This window comes from Grampus griseus (genome assembly GCF_964374135.1).
Source record: "Grampus griseus genome assembly, chromosome: 7".
NCBI lineage: Eukaryota > Metazoa > Chordata > Mammalia > Artiodactyla > Delphinidae > Grampus > Grampus griseus.
The window spans coordinates 50,163,928-50,187,591 of record NC_139001.1 but is presented as its reverse complement, the minus strand read 5'-3'; the positions used below and the strand labels follow the sequence as shown (position 1 = coordinate 50,187,591).

At 35.3% G+C, this 23,664-nt stretch overlaps 2 protein-coding genes across 3 annotated transcripts in view; one reads left to right on the top strand and one right to left on the bottom strand.

Moving 5' to 3' along the window:
- Positions 1-5,642: 5,642 nt before the first annotated feature.
- NCKAP1 (NCK associated protein 1) overlaps positions 5,643-23,664 on the bottom strand; it is a 98,405-nt gene continuing 80,383 nt past the window's right edge. The window contains exons 24-31 of the mRNA XM_082658454.1: positions 22,322-22,415; positions 14,898-14,980; positions 14,364-14,444; positions 12,067-12,160; positions 9,482-9,598; positions 8,779-8,888; positions 7,603-7,692; positions 5,643-6,569 (exon numbers count right to left, since the gene is read on the bottom strand). Coding sequence (XP_082514580.1) covers positions 6,453-6,569; positions 7,603-7,692; positions 8,779-8,888; positions 9,482-9,598; positions 12,067-12,160; positions 14,364-14,444; positions 14,898-14,980; positions 22,322-22,415 — 786 coding nt within the window. The 3' untranslated portion in view covers positions 5,643-6,452. The remainder of the gene's footprint in view (positions 6,570-7,602; positions 7,693-8,778; positions 8,889-9,481; positions 9,599-12,066; positions 12,161-14,363; positions 14,445-14,897; positions 14,981-22,321; positions 22,416-23,664) is intronic.
- On the top strand, positions 17,626-19,152 carry LOC309825085 (nucleophosmin-like). 2 transcript variants are annotated; one of them, XM_082658455.1, is made up of 2 exons: positions 17,626-18,198; positions 18,413-19,152. In XM_082658455.1, exons 1-2 carry the CDS (start codon positions 17,734-17,736, stop codon positions 18,830-18,832), a joined length of 885 nt encoding a protein of 294 aa, XP_082514581.1. In that variant the 5' UTR covers positions 17,626-17,733; the 3' UTR covers positions 18,833-19,152. The 2 variants fall into 2 exon arrangements, with proteins under 2 accessions (XP_082514581.1, XP_082514582.1); XM_082658456.1 differs by having other exon boundaries at positions 17,626-18,226; positions 18,435-19,152.

Below are 23,664 nucleotides of genomic sequence, written 5' to 3'. Positions count from 1 at the left end.
CCAAAACTTTAAATCCAGGAGTTAAAGAGGAAATACCTTTTAACTTACTAATGGAGAAAAAGCAAATGATTTGATAGAAACTTCATCATGAGTTGGTCTCTGCTCTACACTTGAAAGTAACTACTTAATACCTTAAATAAGTAGTTTAACATTGAGTGTGGGAGCAATTGAGAAGTTGAAAAAAGTGAGAAATTAATGATTCTGAACTACACTAAAATTTTAAAATATAATTGATGTAATAAAATTATAATTTTTGAATAAAATTAATTCATGTATTTTAGAACTTGTATACTATGATGGTACTTTTCAACTTAGGCCTTGGCCAAATATTAATTTCAAGAATCAACCATTGAGCATTTGGTCAATATGTGCACTATAAATGTGACTCAGCCATATACCACAGTTAAGACATGGCAGTCAGCAAGGTTGCATACCCTATCTCCAGCTTACCCACTTTCCAGGTTTGTGAACCTCATGTAAGAGGTTGACCAGAGCCTACACCAAGACTTGTCCATCCATCTTACTTCCGAAGAGAAAGAAGTAGAAAGCTAAGGGTCAAGTGGGTGCACTTAATCAGAAATGAGATATGGCCCTCTATGGCTAGGATCCTGACTTTAGATTGCTAATTTATCTTATTTTGTTATTTTCAGGTCAAAATGAAATGAAAACTTTTCTTGGAAATGAAACATTTCAGTTAGGCATGCTTGAAATGTTAACTACAGCAACGTGTATGGAAAGTTTGGTTCATACAAGGAAGAATGCAATTTTAATACATTTAAAGCAACTTTCCGCTCTGAAAATAACCAGAGCAGAGTCGATAAATATTTTTCCTTTTCATTCAACAGGACCAAATAACTCAAAAATCGTTTCTCATTAAAGATTAAAGCATTTAAAATTTCAAACCGATTCTTTTCCCCAAAGTCAGAAGTCATGGTATACCTTTAGAAAAAGAGGGCAAGTTGTCTATTTGGAAATTCAGGCCAAGACCATCAAATGAAATGATACTTCATGCTCAAGTGGCTATAAAAGAGATGAAGAACAGATATAAGGAGTTACACTACTTTAAGGATTATTCATTCACAAGTCTTTACAAATAGCACAGCTGAAATCTCCCAAAGGCAAGTCATTGTAATAGAAGGGTGGGCATGATTTCATATAAATTAACTGGAATGTTAAGGTTCACTGCCTGACAGAACTTGGGCTTGGTTTAGAAAACCTGGTGGTGTGTAATAGACCTTACCATTCTCAGATCAATGCCACAGCACCAGTGAATTCAGTTCATTTCCTTCTTTACAACCAACCTACCTTGACTGGATCTGTGAACTCTTAATATACAATCAAAGAACAAAGGAAGACAGGTAAACCAGAAAAAGGAAAAGCGCTAGCTAGCCAAATGAGGTTCTGTCAAGTGCTCCTTCTGACAGAAATGCTAATTTGTGTACTTCTACTTCTCATATATGCCAAGTTTATTCTTGTCTTCTGGGCCTTTACCTTCACTGTTCTGTCCATTTCTGGTTCCTTCTCATCCTTCATGTTTCTCTTACAGAGGCCTTCCCAGATGACACTTTCTAAAGTACTGCCCCCAAGCAACCCTCTTCCACTCCTCAGTTCATCATCCTGGATATTTCCCCATCACTATCAGAAGTCTGCTCCTTTACTGTCTACCATCATTAAAATGTGAACTTAAGTGTAAAGGGGAACCTTCTTTATTTTGCGCACCCTTATACCCAAGCATCTATAAGTATTTGCTGAATCAATGAATGAACGGAAAAGAAGAAAATGATTAGTAAGAGTGACAATGACTATAACTCGAAGATCCAGAATGGCAGTCATGGGAAGCACGTGTGTCAAGTTCCATGGTTACCTCTGGAAAAGAGGATGGAAAAATTAAGAGATAAGTTGGAGAAACAAAAGGCATGAGAGTCTAGCAGAAAGGAAGGAACAACTCATTTTTAACTCTTGAGGTACTGTTTTAATAACTGGGGAAACACAAAGACTTGGTAGGAGTATTGCTAGCTTAAACTAAATTGATCTCACCCAGCCAACACTCGCACAACTGCATCTCACAGCTATCAGCACAGCACTGTGCCAATTATAACCCATAAAGCCAGGCTCTTGAGTTTTTTTTCTGGACCCAACCTTCTCTTGCCTCTAAGTTCCCAACTGTCTTTTCTCTTGAATAGATACCAGAGCCCTAGTCCTATGGCAGTGAACTTCTAATATTTTCCTATCGCGGGCGAGGTGGGGTAGTTTAAGAAACTGGCAACACTGGCACAACAGAATAAATAGCTGACTAAATTATGACCTAAAACAGTACAAAGTTCACTCTAAGCTCCTGGAAGGCAGGGGCAAGATCTTACACATCTTTTTCATCTCCAACAGTTCAGACATCTGCTCTCAAACTGACTGAACAGAGGACACTTTGTGACCAGAGATCCTGCATTAGTTCAATCTATTAAATAGGTAATGATTACAGTAAATAAAGATGGATTAATGACCGGTAGGGCAGTGATTTCCTTTCTTAATTACATTTAAAATAATATATTGTATAGATTTCTATTTCCTCTGTATATTTAATAACAAAAAGGCCACTTTACCTAGGTTCCAAAACATTTTGTAAAATGGGAAAACTTTCCAAAAAAATGAAGTCTGGGCTGGAATGAGTAATACAAATGTGACTTTAGCAAGCATATTAAAATATAAAGAGTTTTACAAATTAACTTTAGAGGGTGTTATTTTACCTGGCTATTTTATTGCTAATTTAAAAGGTTAGTATTAATTACATCAATTTCGGGGGAAAATATTTTTTTCTTTTTTGAAAATTAGGTATACCAGGCTATTAGTATGAAAGGCAAGGAAAGCCTTACAACTTTTTACTTTCTGATTGGTAGATGTTTTTACTTGAGAAAGATAAAGCTTTCAAAATGACATCTCTGAGAAATGAGGTTAAAATTGGTATATAGTTTCCTACATACAGTATCTAAACACACAAAGGGCAGCTTTTGGAATTAGCTTATTATGTCATTTACAACACCTATTTAATAGTATAAATTTACAATTAAGGAATTAGAGTTTGGTATAATTTCAATCTACTCTGTAGTTCATATATTTAAACTGGACATCTTTTCAGTCTTTAACAGGTATATACCCTTTTTTTATCAATACTGTTCTTAACTTGGATTTGGAAATAAATGTTTTCTACCTCTAAAAGTCAATTAAAATTCAGTAATCAAAGTAGCTGTATACTAACTTTAATTACTATGCACTGTTAGTATATTTTAATAGTCATATCACTATACTCAACATTGTATGGGGGTGTTTTCAATCCTAAATACATGCACTAAAAAATCTTATACATGCAAATGTGTTCAATTAGTATTTTAAGAGAAAATCTTTTGACCACTCCACTTGAAAACAACAAAAAGAATGAAAATGAATAATTCACTAAATAAAAACCAGTAAACATAAAAAAAGATATTCCACTTTACTAATAAGCAAATATATGCAAATTAAAACAAGATTTATGTTTCATCTTTTAAGGAGGAAAAGATGCATCAACAATAGTAAAATTGGTATATAGTTTACTTATAGGAGGAAATCATCCTCACACAATTGCAGGACTAAAACTGATATAATCTTATTGGAGGGAAATTTAATAGGTATCAAAGTTTAAAATGTATATACCCTTCCACCAAGCAATTTTACCGGTGAGAAATTATCCTAAGGAGATAACAGTCCAAGTTCACTAAGATACAATATATTTGTAATACAAGAATACTTCATTTTATTGCGCTTCGCTGTACTACACTTCACAAATCCTGAGTTTTTTGTATAATGAATGCTGGTAGCAACCCTGCATTATCAGATGATGGTTAGCATTATTTTAGCAATGAAACATTTTAAATTTAGGATGTACATTTTTAAAGACATAATACTATTTCACAGTTAATGTACTACAGTGCAGTGTAAACATAACTTTTATATGTACCGGGAAACCAAAAAATTCGTGTGACTTGCTTTATTGTGGTATGCACTTTTATTGTAGTGGTCTGGAACTGAATCCACAGTATCTCCAAGGTACGCCTGTAGTGAAAAAGAAGAAATCTGTCTAAATGTTCATCCAGATGAATCTTTTAAACTAGTTATGGTATATATGAAGGCTTTAAAAAGAATATAAATATCAAAGACCCTTTTCTACTTGAGTGAAATAAGTAGATTACAGGCAAGCATACATGGTATGATGACATCACTGTTGAGAAAATAAAAACAGTATGTTGTAGTATAAATTCAGAAGAAAATAAGAAAGTTAAGAAAAACAAGATGTTAAAAATAGTAGTCAATTTACTTTTAACTTTATTTTAAAAAATGTTAAATTTATTTATTTTTTGGAGGTAGAAAGACTCTGCAAAAAGCAATCACACAGGACACCAGTCAGTCAGTCAGTTTGAATATATGAGAAAAAACTGGGGCAAGGTAAACTTCACACGACTATAAAAGAGCGATTTTTTTCTTGGCCCGAAGAGGGGTAAATTATGTCTTATGTACATCCTTATACCCTTCAACATATCACCCCAGTCAAAGTGTATATACTCAAATGCCTACTGTACCTCCGAGGATATCATTATCGACAAGTTATTACCACTCTAGGATCCTAATATTTCAAAGCAAACAGCACTTAATCTTAGTTTCAACTGTTACCTGTGTATTTAGGCTATTTCAAGTTTAAAATATTCCATTTAAAAATTCCTTCCCTTTTAGAAAATCCTCATGGAACCACTGGAAATTTTCAACAGATAGTGACAACTATTCCCTGCTTTAAATACAGACTGGAGAAATCATACACAAAATAGAAATATGATAATCTTGTGGCACTTCAATTTCATCCCAGTATCTGAACAACAAAAAATTGTAACTAAGTTCACAGGAGCTTTCTTTTATCTTAACATGAGTTACCAGGGTGTATACATAAGAAGCTGTGAACAACAGAAGCTCTATAAGATATCCAGATACACAGCTGTTGAGAAACAGTCTTTACAATGCCAATCAAAGAGCAAAACATCTGGTTAGTTTTCAAACTAAATGAGCTGCTCTGCCCTCTGTGACAACTGCCAAGCAATAGGTCCTTTATGTCTTTCCCATTCATTACTGACTGATGCAGTAGTTCTCAACATTTTCACTAATTCTATGATCATTCCATTTTTTCCCCCAATCTTTCAAATGTATCTGTCTACTTGCTCACAGATAAAATTAGCAAGTTGATGGCACACAAGATTCATTTTAGCTCTTAATTTTAAAAAAATGTTATGGAGGGACTTCCCTGGCAGTCCAGTGGTTGGGACTCCACACTTCCACTGCAGGGGGCGCGGGTTTGATCCCTGGTCAGAGAACTAAGATCTGGGGAGCGCACCCGCCCCCCCCCAAAAAGCTATGGAATTTTATTTTCTAATTTTAATATTTTTTCTAGCGGAATGTTTTTCAAAACATTTAAACAAATCTTATAATAGGTGACCTGGTATCAACATGCTACTTAGACATTCCTAGAATAAATTAAAGTTTACTTTAAACTAAGTTTAAATGAAAACTTTCATATTACTGAGTAAATTTCTGAGGATCCCAAATTAAAGAAATCATTCAAAATGTGATACAGTCTAGTGTTTATTTTATGTTATGGCAGGTACACTTGAATTTCAAAAATTTAAAACATATAAAAAGTGGTTAGGGACTAACATTTGTATCAACAGTTGATAAATGTCTAAGATTGTTTATTATACAGCAGGGTTCAATGGTAATGCTAATGCCAACAGGGCACCATGGAAATTAGTCTAAAAATTATCATTAGGCTTTATACAAGCAACAACATTTGCTGCTGTTTTAGAATTTTGGGACACAGCCTGCTTCTAATGCTAAGCAGTCCTTTAACATTTTTAATGTTATACAGTGTTATAGTAATTAGTTTGGCAAATGTTTCAAAATAAAGTAGAAATGTATTCATAACATCACAGAAATGCACATCCAGTTTTGTTTTCAATAAGAACCATAATAGGTACAGGTCAGAACTCTTCCCTATATGAAATAATTTACACACAGATGAATGCTATAATATCACTATCTAAAATAATCACTAAATACAATTCTTTTTCAGAAATAAACAAGCAAAGGTTTTTTTTTCCATATCAAATATCAAAAACATAGAGAATGCATGTTTTTCAAACAAATGATACTCTAAAATTATTGAAATAATTTCAGTGAATTCAGTGAATGTGCAACCTAAATCAACCAAGTATACTGAAGTACAACGATATTAAGAAACCAATGATCAGAAAACACAACTGTATGAAAGAAATTTATAATCCACGAAACTGTTTCTCAGGCCTTAAGGTAAAATAGTTCCACAGTTTACAGGTAAAACCGAGGCAACAAAAATGCGTGCTTGTCTTCAATAAGTAGGTATTTTATGCAGAAGATGTAACACTTTGCTTGTAGACAGCATGGTATGCATTTCTCAGCAAGACATAAGGAAAACAAGATTCCAAAAGATCCATTGTCAGGAATGGGGATTCCTGCACAATCTGAAAAATCCCAAAAATGCATCAATTCAACTTATTTATAATGGGAACATTTACTGACAACTAGTAAAGCACAATTTTATATTGCCGTTATTGGGAACAGACATAAGTTTTCCTTTCACTTTAAAATCTGAAATGCGAATGTGCCACAGTGTACGCTATCAAAACATTTTAAATCACTACTTTTCAATTAAATCAATTAATCAACAGGAAATACTGAGCACTTGCATTGCCCTCAACAATATATCACATTTAAAATGTGGTCCATATCATCAAGTCTAACTGGAACCCAACATTAAGCTAAAAAGCCAAATCAAACATGAGACCATCTATGATTAAGTGGAAAGCTGTTAAGTTCCAGAGAGTTCAAAAGAGTAGAAAAGTTAACATAGGCCAAAGTAATCAAGAAAGTCTATCTGAAAAAAGATTCGAGCTACGAGGTATGCCGAATCATTATTAGGATAGACACAGACCTCTGCAGATAAAGGAAATTATTCTAAGTGAGGAAAGAATCACATGGTAGAAACAAGCACAGGTGGTTTCATGGCAGTAAAGAGAAGGAACTGACGAGGCACAGAAAATTACAGGAAATGTTATTAGATGGGTGGGATGAAGTCAAAAAACAGAAAATTCGGAAAAGAGTTCAAACTGATACACTAGGAAAATATAAAGCCTGAGTGTTTCCCAATAGGTTGAAAACTATTCATAAAAGAATACTCTACAGGTGATGGTGATCTTTTATTCTGTTGTTTTCTGATGCGATTACCATATGGTAAAGTACAAGCGGTATCAGTCTATTTAGCAATTATTAGAAAGTGTGTGGCTTGGGTGGAGTGAATATAAATGGTCAAAAAAATACACCACTGTTATAAACCAGAAACTAACACACCATTGTAAAGCAATTATACTCCAATAAAGATGTTTTAAAAAAAATACATCAGCTCTTATTATAATTTAATGACTGAAGTATCAAGAAAAGACTATCAGGAATGACTGGAACTTATTTGTTGTTAGCAAAAATTAAAATAAGACTTACCATATCTAGCAGTAAATAAACAGATTCTCTATTTCTTGTTGTTGTTTTATCTGTCTCCTGGCCAATTTTCAGTAGACTGGAGGATGCAAGCTTAAAAGTGTACATACATTTTAAATAAATAAGTATTTTAAAATAAATGTTCACCACTTATTTTCAGTACGCTTCAACTTGCAACACATTTCAATCATAAGGTGAGCTTAGGCTCTTTACATTCAAGCAACAATTTAAGAGCTATTAAGGTATACACCAGATACAAAGGTAATAAATGTAATCAAATATTCTTATTGGTTTTTAAAACTGATTTTTTTCAGAACAAGTCTTTTTTTAAAAAACGATTTAAATTGCTTTTTCTCTTCCCAGTAACTGTATTAACTATATTTCTTAATTCCCAAATAAGAAGAAAATTTCACATTGAGTTTGAGTTAATAGGACCACAATGAGATTAAGACATTAAATCTTAAATAAAGGAAATAAAGAAAATGAAAAGAAAAATTTTCACTCTTAATACCGTTTTCTTTGAAATAGATGTTATTTTGTCCTCAAGTTAGTTTGCTACTACGTTTACTTTAAAAATAAAAAATTTTTTTAAAGCTAACAGGATTTATAACTTAAAAAGAAGCAAATATTCTAGTGTTCTTTATACCACACTGCATCTTTCTTTTAATTAAAATATGAAAAAGGTTAAGTTGATAAAGGGAAGGAAGAGCTACACTACCAGAGAAACTAAAAGCTATACTTCATGAGGCTAGAGTTAGCACTACTACCCTCTTTTGGCAGTGAATAGTATTCTTACTTTTGAGTTTGATTCCATTAACAGTCTTTCTCCAAATAAATGGAAATAAGTAAAACACATCCTTTTAGAGGGATACATTCATCTTTTGCCTCAATTTTCCTTTGTTTTGTTTTTTCCTCTTTCAAACTCTAGGCAAAATTCTAGGGCAGTCCAAACATCAGCTTAGAAAAAAAAGTCACATTGCAGAGCTCTAGAAATGAGAGACTTCTAAGTCAAAGGAAAAAATGCTAAACTAACTGCTCCTTGACTTCAATGCCCTGTCTTTACTTATTCCTTATTCCAAAAATTAATTAATTAATTAAGAGAATTTACTGTTACACTTCATAGTTATGATTTTTAATTTTCTCTAAAAATTGTCATGAGTTTTGTTTGATTATACACACCGCCAGAAATTCTTTAAGCCGATCTTCAATGCTTCCCTTGTGAATTGTAAACAAAGCTGCAGCGATCTGGTTGATGGCTTTGGCCAAGCAGTGTATGTTGTTGCAGTGCCCTGAGAAAGCGCAAATAGGGTTTGTGGTTTCTGTGTGACCCCAAAATATCAAATCTTTAATGACTTCATAATCTACATAAATAGTGGCATGATTAAAAACAGAGCTGAAGCATCATAACCTGCCTTGCTTGCTCTCCCTTCACTTTCATGAGAACTAGTGCTTTTAAGAACAGTGTAGAAGAGAACAACAAATAATTATATCTATATTAAACAGGCACATTTTCAAAACCCCCTAAAAGAAACCATGTATTAGTTTTATATTGTCTTGGAAACTTAAAAAATAAGTGCTTAGCTGCTTTACAAATATTTCCTCATTCAATCCTTAAAATAATCCTAAGAGTTGGATACTCCCTTCACCATCCCCTGCCACACACACATTCAGGTACCCACAGGCTCACATATACACATTTCATATGTGTATACGAAACTGGGGCTTAGAAAAAGAAAAACTGACTATCCAAGGTTATACAACTAGTAAGCGGCAGAACTTAACCCACTTTTTATTATAAAAAAAAATCAATTACTTGAAAAGTACCTACTATGTCAAAACTCATAACTTTTCCAGTGCCAAAACAATTTTAAACCACTATTACCTTCTATAGCAGGGCTATACTGAGACATCACATTACTGGCCAGTGTTGGCAAAGAAACTGCCACAAAGACCATGAGGAGGCAGGCAATTTTATATTCTTCTTCTGGACTTATGTTTTCTAAGGGATAAAAATTAAAAATAAAGTCAAGGTATTTCTGTCAAGATTAGTTAAGAGTTGATCACCTAAACCAGAAAAAGCATATTTTAATTCTTGTGTATTTTACTGAGTCTCTATAGAACTGATTACAATTTTGTTAGAAGACATATAGAATGAATAGAAATAAAACACATTACTATTGGCTATTATCAAGTCCTTAGGCATATTTCAAGGACATCTAATAAAACAATAAAGCAAAAAAAAATTTTTTTAAACTGTAAGATTTAAAAATATTAGTCTAACTAAATACAGCTTTAGTTACAGGACTAAAAATATGTTTAGAATTACTGGAATCCTAAAATTTCCTAATTGAAAACTAATAATAACTTACTTTATAGGAAAATTCTATGTTTCAGTATAGAAAATTATGTCATAACTTACTCTGCAAAATCATCCAGAAAACTCTTAAGTTTTTTTTCTAAAATAGATATAAGTGAAATGTACTATTAAAAAGAGATAAATGTGGAAAGTAGACTGGATTTCTAATTTCTCCATTTTAGAAGACAGGAGAAACCAGTCATAAATGAATACAACTAGTATTGTCCTAAGGTTTTAAATATTTATTGTAAAATAATTTATCTAAAATATTTATTGTATCCATATACTAAAACTGTGGGTTATCTAGGTACTTCACTTATCGGGTACCTGGGAACTTCTAGTCACCTTACTATTTATCAACACATATAACTAAGAATTGAACATAAGAAAAGAGCCAGAATATATTTTAAAAATCTGGCTGGTCATGACTATTCACAATAGCTAAAACATGGAAACAACCTAAATGTCCATCGACAGATAATAGATAAAGAAGATGTGGTACATATATACAACGGAATACTACTCAGCCATAAAAAAGAACAAATTAATGCCACTTGCAGCAACACGGATGTAACTAGAGATTATTAAACTAAGTGAAGTCAGTCAGGAAGAGAAAGATAAATACCTTATGATATCACTTATATGTGGAATCTAAAATATGGCACAAATCAACCTATCCACAAAACAGAAATAAACTCACAGACATAGAAAACAGACTTCTGGTTGCCAAGGGGGAGGTGGGTGGAGGAGGGAAGGACTGGGAGTGTGGGATTAGCAGATGTGAACTATTATATACAGGATGGATGAACAACAAGGTCCTACTGTATAACACAGGGAACTATATTCAATGTCCTGTGATAAACCATATGGAAAAGAATATAAAAAAAAGAATGTATGTGTATAACTGAGTCATTTTGCTGTACAGCAGAGATTGGCACAACACTATAAATCAACTATATTTCAGGGAAAAAAAAATCTGGCTGATTATGAAAAATATAGCTGTGGCAAATCAAGTAATTATAGTAATTATCCATGTAACTATAATTAACATACTGCACGAATGATGAAACAAAAGTAATGTCAAATCAAAAAAGAACTGATGAACTCAGTCAAACACCATGTTACATCCAAGGAAGTAGGGGAAGGTATTTTAGTGCCAGAAGCAGATGAAATGTTTTTACTTTGTAGAAAAATCTAGAAATATGTAGAGAATTCTGTGTACCACATTTCAAAGGGCTGATTTTAAAATATTCTGAACGTTTAATATTACATAATAATGCACAGACTCTTTATGGTAAGTAGCTCTAGTCCAATTAATATAGGACACCCTTTTCTATTTTTCTATACATTTTATCTATTTGTTTGTTTGGCTGCACAGGAGCTTGTGGGATCTTAGTTTCCCAAGCAGGGATTGAACCCTGGCCCTGGCAGTGAAACAGCTGAGTCCTAACCACTAGACTGCCAGGGAATTCCCAAGACACCCTTTTCTAGATAACAATGCTTCTATCTATTAGACCATCTCCATCAGCACACAAATGCTATTATTTCCCCATGTGAAAAATATCCTTCTCTTGATTTTACTCTTGCCTCCTGCTACTATAATTTTACTTCTTTGCTCCCCTTTTTACAGTAAAACTCTGTGAGAGAGTTGTTTTATACTCATTATCTCTAATTTGTTTTCTCCCAAGCCCTCTTTAATGAGCCTTTTGCCTCTAAGACTTCACTGACATTGCTCTTGTCACACGTATTAATTCTACATAGCTGATCATTCCCTTTCCACTCTCCTCGAAGCGATTCTTTCCTGGTTTTTCTTCTCCTTCACAGATCCTTCCTTCTCAAATTTATCTTTTAGTAGTTCTTCCTTCTCCCTGAACTCTTAAACTTGAGAGTGTACCAGGACTCAGACTCTGATCCTCTTCATTTCTGCACACTAAATGGGCTTAATAACCTCATACAGTCTTATGACTTAAATATCTAATCTGTATGTACAACAAACAAAAAAAAACCTTGATATAAAGCAGGCAGTTGAACAAATAGATAAGTATCACAGCTATATCTGTGTTGTCCTGGTTATTTACTAAGACTACTACATAATAACTAATGCATTTTACCTGATTTTTGTGAGGAAAGAGCTACCACCAAGGCAGGATCAATCTCACACGGTAATCCAGCAGCTGATGACAATTCATATACATTCATTGCAACCTAAAAAATACAAGAATTATAGAGTAAGAAATATTCTAACAAATTTCTGAGAAATCTCACTTTAGTAAGAAAAAGTATAGTGTTTAAATTAGAGTCTGCCTACAAGAACACTAGAGAATTTCAGAAACTTGGCTATAGAAGGAACTACAGCACAACTAACTACACTGAACAAGCTGATTTAGTATTTTGTGTGTGTGCACTGCTGATTATAACTTGACACTACTAAGCCAAACAAAACTTCTATACTTTCTGTGGCAATTCCAACAGAATCATTCTAAAGCTATTATTTTTCTTCAAAGCGTAAGTGTAAGACCAAGATCAAACCAACAGATATGAAAAGAACAAAAGTGAATCAAAATTACCGGCCTTACGTTTTATGTCCATACTTGTCTAATTTAAAATTATAGTGCCTAATCATATTGTATCTATAAATACAGTAAATTACTTATTATAATAGATTTTTAAAGGAGTACTAATTTAAAACCTGATAAAGCAATTTCAAATGACTAATTTCTTTTGGTATCACATAAGGATTTCAAGGATACTCCGCTCAATAACTCAGTTAAAAACTACCTACATGGGACTTCCCTGGTGCCACAGTGGTTAAGAATTCACCTGCCAATGCAGGGGATACAGGTTCGATCCCTGGTCTGGGAAGATCCCACATGCCGCAGAGCAACTAAGCCGGTGTGCCACAACTACTGAAGCCCGTGCGCCTAGAGCCTGTGCTCTGCAATAAGAGAAGCCACTGCAATGAGAAGCTCGTGCAACGCAACGAAGAGTAGCCCCTGCTCACCGCAATCAGAGAAAGCCAGCACACAGCAACGAAGACCCAACGCAGCCAAAACTTAAAAAAAAACAAAACTACCTACATAATTGGTTAGCCCTGATATTACAACAACAAATGTTTACAATCTAGTATAAATTTAAGTGTTAAAACATAACTATAATACAGGGCAGAATATATTTAATTCTACAATGAACAAACAAAAAGTTCTCTGTAATACTAAAAAAAAAAAGAAAGAAGAGATGAAATGATCACTTGGGGATCCAGCAATATTTCTTAGAAGATGGCAACTGAATCAGGCATTAAAAGATGAGCAGCATTTCAAAAGGCAAAAATAGAAGAAGCCAGGATTTTCAGGAAGAATAAGTTAGAGAACAAAGTAGAAAATGTGAGAATGCACACAACAAGATTTGGTCATCTTACAGGACCCAATGGAAGAGAGGGATAGAGTAAGAAAGTAAAGAGAGAGAGAGAAGGATAGAACAAGTAATGGAAGATAAGCCTCAAAAATAAATTTGAGACTTGAATGCCATACAAAAAGTTTAGAAATAACTTTTTCAAGTCAGAGCTTTTCAAAATATGCAAAACAGAAAATAATCTTTCCAAGAAACATTAAAGTTCAGAAAATATAGATATGACAGGTCACTTATTAGATGTGTAACCACTGGTAAATCTGCTGGGATTAAATCAGTGGCTGATTTAATAAATAAATGATGAATAAATTTACAAAACAAACAAAACCTGTGGACTCTGGTAAGGCTACCAACCTTCTTATATTTATTTAAAACAGGATACTAATTTAAAAAATTATAGCCTATAATTAACATCCTTTTATAAGATTTTAACATCAATTTTTAAAAACTGAAATTAGCTTTATTTAAAACAAAACAACTCTCATTTCACTGGCTTATCTTTTTTTTTTTTGCAGTACGCGGGCCTCTCACTGTTGTGGCCTCTCCCATTGCAGAGCATAGGCTCCAGACGCGCAGGCTCAGCGGCCACGGCTCACGGGCCCAGCCGCTCCGCGGCATGTGGGATCTTCCCAGACGGGGGCACGAACCTGTGTCCCCTGCATCGGCAGGCGGACTCTCAACCACTGTGCCACCAGGGAAGCTCTGGCTTATCTTTTTCATTCTGCTTATGACCATGTATAAACAGCTATCAGTTTAAGGAAAAGGTGATTGATATTAACCCATTTTACATTGCTATAGGTGATCAAGGAAGATTGACTTTCAAAATGCCTATATAGTATTTTGGTGCTGAGCTCTCTAAGATGCATTTTCAAAGGCAAGCATGCTAACCCATCACTCTAAAATATAAACTTTATAGTAGCTTAGGATTTACTTAATTTTACTTCATATGTAAGTTAAATATGTCATTTTAGAAACTGTAAAATCCAAATAGAAATTTTATTACCTTCATATCAGTTTCCCTTGGAATGTGATCCTTGAAATCTTCAATTGAACTGACAAGAAAAGGAATGTGGTAGGACAAGACCTAGGCAGGAAAACAAATTAAGAATGCAGAATTATTTTTAAAAAGCAACCTCTAAACTTATGAGATATTACCATTCAATTACTTCTAGTTTGCATAAAAATTGTTTTACTTTGTCTATTTTCAAGTGATTTTCTGAAGTACTACAATACACATAAACGGAATGTATTTGATGCCAAACCAAGTATAGTCAAAATGGAAAATGCTCTAATGAAGAAAAAAGTTGAAAAAGTAGCACAATATTCAGGCAAGTTATATCCCCTAAATTTCAATACCAAAACAAAAAATGAGTTTAAGTAACTATAATTTTTATATGCTTTATTTCATATAAACTATGAAAACTGGAATTTTAATTATATTACTGCCAACTATAAATTTTTAAAGTTACTTTTAAATTTCTGGGAAATTAAAAAGGATTATTTGGCTATAGGATATGTACTCGTAATGGTTTCTTACATCTCTAAGTGCTTCTTGTGCCAATGATCGGAAGGATAAAATTACACCAATTATTGTCATCCTCTTCAAGACACTGTCAACAGCTAAATTTGAAGGAAGGGGAGAAAAGAAGAGAGTGAATTGGATTCTTTCTCAACCATGGAGAAAACTCTTAGTCATAAAATCCCCATGATAAAAGGCACAATTAAAAACAATTTGATTACAACCAATGATTAAAGAGGCAAGGGTACTGAAAACTGATGTTAAAATTAGGAAATTATAGTTTACTTCCAGTGGAGTACACTCTGTTCTTTAAAATGGTTTAGATGGTTCATCAGAATCCTGAAACAGTCATGCAAGTAGCCACCTGTATAATCCTATCACATTAATGGTAGTGATAGGAGGAAGGAGAGAGAGACTAGGGGAAAAAGAAGAAGTTGATCAGAGTGGATCCTCAAAAATCAACTGGCGGGACTTCCCTGGTGGTCCAGTGGTAGAGAATCCACCACCTTCCAATGCAGGGGATGAGGGTTCAATCCTTGGTCGGGGAACTAAGATCCCACACGCCTCCGGGCAACTAAGCCCACGCACCACAACTACTGAGCTCACACACCTCAATAAAAGAGCCCGCGTGCTCTGCAGACCACGTGCCACAACTACAGAGAAAAAAACCTGCACACCACAACTAGAGGGAAGCCCACGTGACACAATGAGGAGCCAGCGCACCGCAACAAAAGATGCCGCATGGCTCAATGAAGATCCTGTGTGCTGCAACTAAGACCCGACACAGCCAAAAAAAAAAGAGAAAATATCAACTGGCCCTGGAACTTGGAGATGCTAAATTAAGTAGTTGAGATCTAGAGAGTCCAGAAACAAAAAATGACTATTGAGATCATAAGCAGTAAGACCAGGTTTCTGAAGACTATGAATGGATTTGATCACTTACATTTTGGTTAGAGAACATTATTCTGAAATTTATTGCTATTATATTCAATATCAAAACTTGGTTAAATAAAACCAGGAGATATTAGAATTAGAAGGATCAATACCTTCATATTTTAAAAAACCAAAATTTATTGAATTACTCCCCATACACAAGTCATTGTACTATATAAGAAACAAATATAAACAAAATAATAATCTAGACCTTAATAACAGTCTAAATGGACTGTCAAGAAAACTAAGAAAATAGGATCCTATTTATATGAGAGAAGATATATATGTATATACATATATACATACACATATTTGTATATACATAATAAATTTCTTGACAGATGTACAGAAAACCGTTAACTGTAGTTAAACCTTTGAGAAGTAGGACTGGAAAGAATTTTGTTTTGACTTTCTACCTCCTGTGTGGTTTGTTTAAACCTTTACCATAAGCATCTTTTATTAATACACATGGAAAGGCATAATAGAAGCCAAAATGTGATGAGAATTAAAAGTGTTAACAAAATCATGTAAGGCACAAATATAAATTCCACAGGAGCAAAGTCTTATCTTTTTATCTATCTATAGCACTCAGCAGAGTGCTTAAGACCCACAAGACTAGAAGATGTTCAATAAAATGGTTATTCAAGAAATGAGACTAGAAAGTTGTTACTATCCAGATAAGGAGAGAAGAAATGAGGGTAAAAGAAAATATTTCTCTGAGAATATGTCATCCAATTTATGGGCATAAAGGAGTGAGAACAAAAGGGCATTCCAGTCCAAAAAACAAGACAGCAAACCCAGAAAAAAGAATGCAGAGAATAAGGTGAACAATCAGAAAATAAGTAGTGTGATATAATCATATACTTCGATGTTACCCAGAATTTAATGAAGTTTGCAAAGACTATAGCTATAACCTCCTCTTGAATATGCACAATAACATTAAAAGTTCTGAGAAACTTCACATTAAGAAATCTTGTTTAACTTATTGTTTTAATAAATAAAATAAATGTGCTCAAGTCACATAGTCAGAAATTCCAAAAAACTAAAAGTTAATTTCAGGTTGTCTCCCAATTCAGAGCTACTTTTTTTTTTTTTGGCCGCACCACGTGCCTTGCAAGATCTTACTTCCCCAACCAGGGATTGAATCCGGGCCATGGCAGTGCAAGTACCTAACTATTGGACCTCCAGGGAATTCCCCAGAGCTACTTTTAATAAATTATATTGCTTTCTCTTTTTTAGGGTATTTAAAAGAATGTGTTTGTTGACGATGAAAATCAAACTGCTACAAAAGTAAATCAATTTCTGTATATGGGATAAAGGCAGCACAAAGGTAAAGAAGAGATCAGAGACAAAAGAGAGTATTCTGGAAAACAGTTCAACTCAAAGCGTAGCTTTCTCTATTCCCCTAAATAAGTCACTCTCAAGCAGATCTTTTCTTTTTCCAAATCACAAAAAAGATTTTGTTTCAAATCCACGAATAGAAGAGTTAAAGTAACAGTAAACATGCATTGAACACTGCGGTGGATTAGCTGCTTCTAACCAGATGACACAGTCAAAACGTTGTTTATTAGCATGAAATTAAGTAGGGTTAAGGCCAGCTGGGTGATCAAATGAGTATTTAAAAATTAAAGAAATGTGAAAAAAAAATAATAAAGTAAAACATACTAGAAAATATAAGTATATGGTATAACAATGAACAAAAGATTGCCAGCAAACACAAGAAAGGATGCTCAAAATCACTAATCATTAGAAAAATGCAAATCAAAACTACAATGAGGTATCACCTCACACCGGTCAGAATGGCCATCATCAAAAAGTCTACAGTCCCTGGTCTGATTCCGTCCTGCGTGACTGTTCCTTCGAACGGTAGTCTTTTATCTCCGTCCACTTTCTCTCCCACCGAAGTGCGTGCCACCAACCCATGGAAGATTCGATGGACATGGACATGAGCCCCCTGAGGCCCCAGAACTATCTTTTCGGTTGTGAACTAAAGGCCGACAAAGATTATCACTTTAAGGTGGATAATGATGAAAATGAGCACCAGTTATCTTTAAGAACGGTCAGTTTAGGGGCTGGTGCAAAGGATGAATTGCACATTGTCGAAGCAGAGGCAATGACATATGAAGGCAGTCCAATTAAAGTAACACTGGCAACTTTGAAAATGTCTGTGCAGCCAACGGTTTCCCTTGGGGGCTTTGAAATAACACCACCTGTGGTCTTACGGTTGAAGTGTGGTTCAGGGCCTGTGCATATTAGCGGACAGCACTTAGTAGCTGTGGAGGAAGATGCAGAGTCAGAAGATGAAGAGGAGGAGGATGTGAAGCTCCTAAGTATATCTGGAAAGCGTTCTGCCCCTGGAAGTGGAAGCAAGGTTCCACAGAAAAAAGTAAAACTTGGGCTTCCCTGGTGGCTCAGTGGTTGAGAGTCCGCCTGCCGATGCAGGGGACACGGGTTCGTGCCCCGGTCTGGGAAGATCCCACATGCCGCGGAGCGGCTGGGCCCGTGAGCCATGGCTGCTGAGCCTGCATGTCCGCAACGGGAGAGGCCACAGCAGTGACAGGCCCGCGTACCGCAAAAAAAAAAAAAAAAAAAAAAAAAAAGTAAAACTTGCTGCTGATGAAGATGAAGATGATGATGATGACGACGACGATGATGATGAAGATGATGATGGTGATGACTTTGATGATGAGGAAGCTGAAGAAAAAGCTCCAGTAAAGAAATCTGTACGAGATACTCCAGCCAAAAATGCACAAAAATCAAACCAGAATGGAAAAGACTCAAAACCATCAACACCAAGATCAAAAGGTCAAGAATCCTTCAAAAAACAGGAAAAAACTCCTAAAACACCGAAAGGACCTAGCTCTGTAGAAGACATTAAAGCAAAAATGCAAGCAAGTATAGAAAAAGGTGGTTCCCTTCCCAAAGTGGAAGCCAAATTCATCAATTATGTGAAGAATTGTTTCCGGATGACTGACCAGAAGGCTATTCAAGATCTCTGGCAGTGGAGGAAGTCTCTTTAAGAAAATAGTTTAAACAGTTTGTTAAAATTTTCCGTCTCATTTCATTTCTGTAACAGTTGATATCTGGCTGTCCTTTTTATAATGCAGAGAACTTTCCCTACCGTGTCTGATAAATGTTGTCCAGGTTCCATTGCCAAGAATGTGTTGTCCAAAATGCCTGTTTAGTTTTTAAAGATGGAACTCCACCCTTTGCTTGGTTTTAAGTATGTATGGAATGTTATGATAGGACATAGTAGTAGTGGTGGTCAGACAAATGGAAATGGTGGGGAGACAAAAATATACATGTGAAATAAACTCAGTATTTTAATACAGTAAAAAAAAAAAAAAAAAAAAAAGCCTACAAACAATAAATGCTGGAGAGGGTGTGGAGAAAAGGGAACCCTCTTGCACTGCTGGTGGGAATGTAAATTGATACAGCCACTATGGAGAAGAGTATGGAGGTTCCTTAAAAAACTAAAAATAGAACTACCATACACCCAGTGATCCCACTACTGGGCACATACCTTGAGAAAACCATAATTCAAAAAGAGTCATGTACCACAATGTTCACTGCAGCTCTATTTACAATAGCCAGGACATGTAAGCAACCTAAGAGTCCAATGACAGAAGAATGGATAAAGAAGATATGGCACATATACACAATGGAATATTACTCAGCCATAAAAAGAAATAAAATTGCGTTATTTGTCGTGAGGTGGATGGACCTAGAGTCTGTCAAACAGAGTGAAGTAAGTCAGAAAGAGAAAAACAAATACCATAAGCTAACACATATATATGGAATCTAAAAAAAAAGAAAAAAAATGGTTCTGAAGAACCTAGGGGCAGGACAGGAATAAAGACGCAGACGTAGAGAATGGACTCAAGGACATGGGGAGGGGTAAGGGTAAGCTAGGAAGAAGTGAGAGAGTGGCATGGACATATATACACTACCAAATGTAAAACAGATAGCTAGTGGGAAGCAGCCACAGAGCATAGGGAGATCAGCTCGGTGCTTTGCGACCACCTAGAGGGGTGGGATAGGGAGGGTGGGAAGGAGACACAAGAGGGAGGGTATATGGGGATATATGTGTATGCACGTATAGCTGTTTTACTTTGTTATAAAGCAGAAACTAACACACTATTGTAAAGCAATTATATTCCAATAAAGACGTTAAAAAAAAACAATGAACAAAAGAGATCAGATAGGGATTTAAAAAATAATATCCTACTAAGATTTTTTTTTTTAATTTTTTATTTTTGGCTGTGTTGGGTCTTCATTGCCATGCATGGGCTTTTTCTAGTTGCGGTGCACAGGCTTCTCGTTGCGGTGGCTTCTCTTGTTGCAGAGCATGGGCTCTAGGCACACAGGCTTCAGTAGTTGCAGCACGCGTGCTCGGCAGTTGCAGCACATGGGCTTCAGTAGTTGCGGCGTGCAGGCTCAGTAGTTGTGGTGCACGGGCTTAGTTGCTCCGCAGCATGTGGGATCTTCCTGGACCAGGGATCGAACCTGGATTCCCTGTATTGGCAGGTGGATTCCGAAGTGCCACCAGGGAAGTCCCCTTACTAAGTATTTACTCCTCCTCCCTATAATGCTACCAAGTCAATCTTTCCTTTTTTTCATTTCATTTTTTAAAGTTCCATACAGTAAACTTGACTTTTCCCCCTTTCAGTGTACAGCTCTAGGAAAAATTTAACATGTGTAGATCTGTGTTACCACCATCACCACAGTGGTGACCAACTTCATCACCCCAAAAAACTCCTTTGCTGCTTTCCCTTTACAGTTCTGGCAACCACTGATCTGTTCTAAAAGGCAACCTGTAGTATAGTTTTTGTTTTTTTGGTTTTTTTTTGTGGTACGCGGGCCTTTCACTGTTGTGGCCTCTCCCGTTGCGGAGCACAGGCTCTGGACGCGGAGGCTCAGCGGCCATGGCTCATGGGCCCAGCCACTCCGTGGCATGTGGGATCCTCCCAGACCGGGGCACAAACCTGTGTTCCCTGCATCGGCAGGTGGACTCCCAACCACTGCGCCACCAGGGAAGCCCCTGTAGTATAGTCTTATATTAACTTTTATTAAATAATTTTGTATTTTTTTATTCATTTATTTTTTGGCTGCGTTGGGTCATTGTTGCTGCGTGTGGGCTTTCTCTATTTGCGGCGCACGGGCTCTAGGTGTGCAGGCTTCAGTAGTTGTGGCACAAGGGCTCAGTAGTTGTGGCTCATGGGCTCTAGAGTGCAGGCTCAGTAGTCGTGGCACACAAACTTGCTCCACGTCATGTGGAATCTTCCCGGACCAGGGCTCAAACCCCTGTCCTCTGCATTGGCAGGCAGATTCTTAACCACTGTGCCACCAGGGAAGCTCCAAAGTTTCTATTTTTAAAAGCAGGATAAGATAGCCTAATAAAGTGATTCTCTAAATCATTTTATAGTTTTATAAAATTTGATATAGCTGCAAAACATTTAAAAGAAAAACATCAAAGGGGAAGTATATAAAATATATGCATCTTTAATTTACTTCAGGGTTATTTTTTACTTGGGAAAATAAACTCTCTGGTTTTCTCAAATACGGAGAATATTTTATTTAGGATTTCACTAAATTTTTAATGTTGTAAAGGCTTTTGAATGAATTAGTAAGAAGTATGACTTTAAAATAATTTTTAATTATAACTTTGAGTTCAAGGACAAAAATCAAATGAAATTAATTCAAGTACATCTAAAATAGGTACTTGGCTAAACGTACTTTAATAAACACTTAAGATTCACTGCTATTTCACATATCTCCCACAAAGAATCAGTATCAAGAAGATATTTTTTTAAGTTGTAGGCTCAGGTTTTCATGCAATGAATACTAGTTAGCAATAAAAGGAACAAAGTACTGATCCACTTAACACAGAGGGGTGAATCTCAACAATATATATGAAAGAGTATATACTGTGTGATTCTGTTTATATGAAGTTTTGGAACAGGCAAATTTAATCTACAGTGATAGAAATCAGATCAGTCACTGTCTAACGGTGTGAAACTGACTACAAAGAGTCATGAGAAGCTTTCTGAGGTGAATGGACTGCTTTACATCTTGACTGTGGTAATGGTTATGTGGATGTACACAACATTTGTCAAAATCCATCACACCGTTCACTTAAATGTGTGCATTTTACTTACATAAGCAATACCTCGATAAAGTTGATTTTCAGAAAATTACAGACGCTAAAGTTAAATCTCCTTCAGTCTAAATTAATATAGATTTATTGTATTTAATTTACTGGGTTCATGAACTAATTGATAATGATATCAAATATCTGACACATGGTACTAAGAGTATTGTAAAGAAAAAAAAATATGAAACAGGTAAGCCATTCACTTAAAAGTTCCTTTGACTGCAAAAATTTTCTAGTTCTCCTCATTACTGAAGAGTACTTTTCATAACTTACTATTTATAAAATTTGAGCAAAAGCTAAATACTGAGTGTCAAGGTGTTCTTAATGCTTATAAAAAGTATCATGATTTACTCACACGATAATCTTTTAAAGAGTGCAGCCATCTGGTCGGGTTTGTCAAAGCTGGTCCTCATTTGTGTTAGCACATCAACATTTTCCACCACAAGTTTCTAAAGAAAGGAAAAGGAAGATCCTAGGTCAGGCATAGACCTCCTTATGTTGATGAGATAAGAACATGCTTGGAAATTACAATCTAGCAAGTAGGAAAAATAATACATGAAATCTAGATGCTCTATGCTATGTTTCTGTTATTGTTTTCATAAAAGAATTTTAAAATTATTTACATAAAATTAATGTTTTCCTTCAGTTTGCAAATTCAAGAAGGGAGGAGTTCAGGAAAAAGCAATAAAGATAAGTAGTAGTATAAAGGATTATCTTCTGCTTAGACACAGAACAGCACCAATAATAAAAAGCAGACACTGAAGTGGATATAGAGAGCAATAAATTCCAACTAAAACAAAAAGAACTTGCTAAAGTTAAAGCTGGCTAAAGATAGCCTAGAGTTCATCATTGGATATATATATAATCAGAGGGAGAAAAACTTGTAGGGGTATGGTACCACTTCACAGAGAACAGAGCAATGTTTCCTAGCACAAAAAGGAAATGTCAACTATCTACCTCCTCTTTCAGGGATCACTGAGAAAAGGGAAGAGAAGAGAGGGAAGAGAGTGAAGGATAGCTAATTAAGAAAAGTATAACTCATTAAACAATGCTTTTCTTAAAAGGAGTACTGGAAAAGTAATTTCATTTAAAAGTTATAACTCAAACAAATATAATCAATTTTATTCTGGCAGAGATAGTGGGTATATGTATTTGGAAAGCCTGGATATCTCAATTCAGCAGGTCTGGGTGTGGAGATGTATGTAGCAAGCATATTGTTGAAGTGCCATAGTGGTTGTGTTACAAGCCAAAGGCTGATGACAACTGATTTAAGGGGAGCATGAAAAACTCCATGGAAAATCTATAAAAGTAATTTTTCCCATACTAGTATGAATTTTGCTTATGTTCCACTTGAGATCATTTCTGTTTATGCTCTCATTCAGATGTTCAGCTCCAGTAACATTTATTTGCTAAATTCAACCTCTACAGTGTCTAATTAGACTACCTGCTCTCTCTGAGGCCTATTCAATACTTGTCCCATCAATCAGTATACACTCAAATATATGCCCAACCTTGACTGTGCTCACGCACCTTGAACATAATATCATGTATCAGTGAATCAAAGACAGCAATGAATATTAAATGCACCATTATCTAATGTGCCATTAAGAAAAAAACTCGGGCTTCCCTGGTGGCGCAGTGGTTAAGAATCTGCCTGCCAATGCAGGGGACATGGTCTGGGAAGATCCCACATGCCAC

Bases quoted from the DNA above. Each gene is read 5' to 3' on its own strand.
- LOC309825085 (XM_082658456.1), top strand. From the start codon at position 17,734: ATGGAAGATTCGATGGACATGGACATGAGCCCCCTGAGGCCCCAGAAC. The intron at 18,227-18,434 runs GTGGTTGAGAGT...CTGCTGATGAAG, and splicing joins TGGGCTTCCCTGGTGGCTCA to ATGAAGATGATGATGATGAC.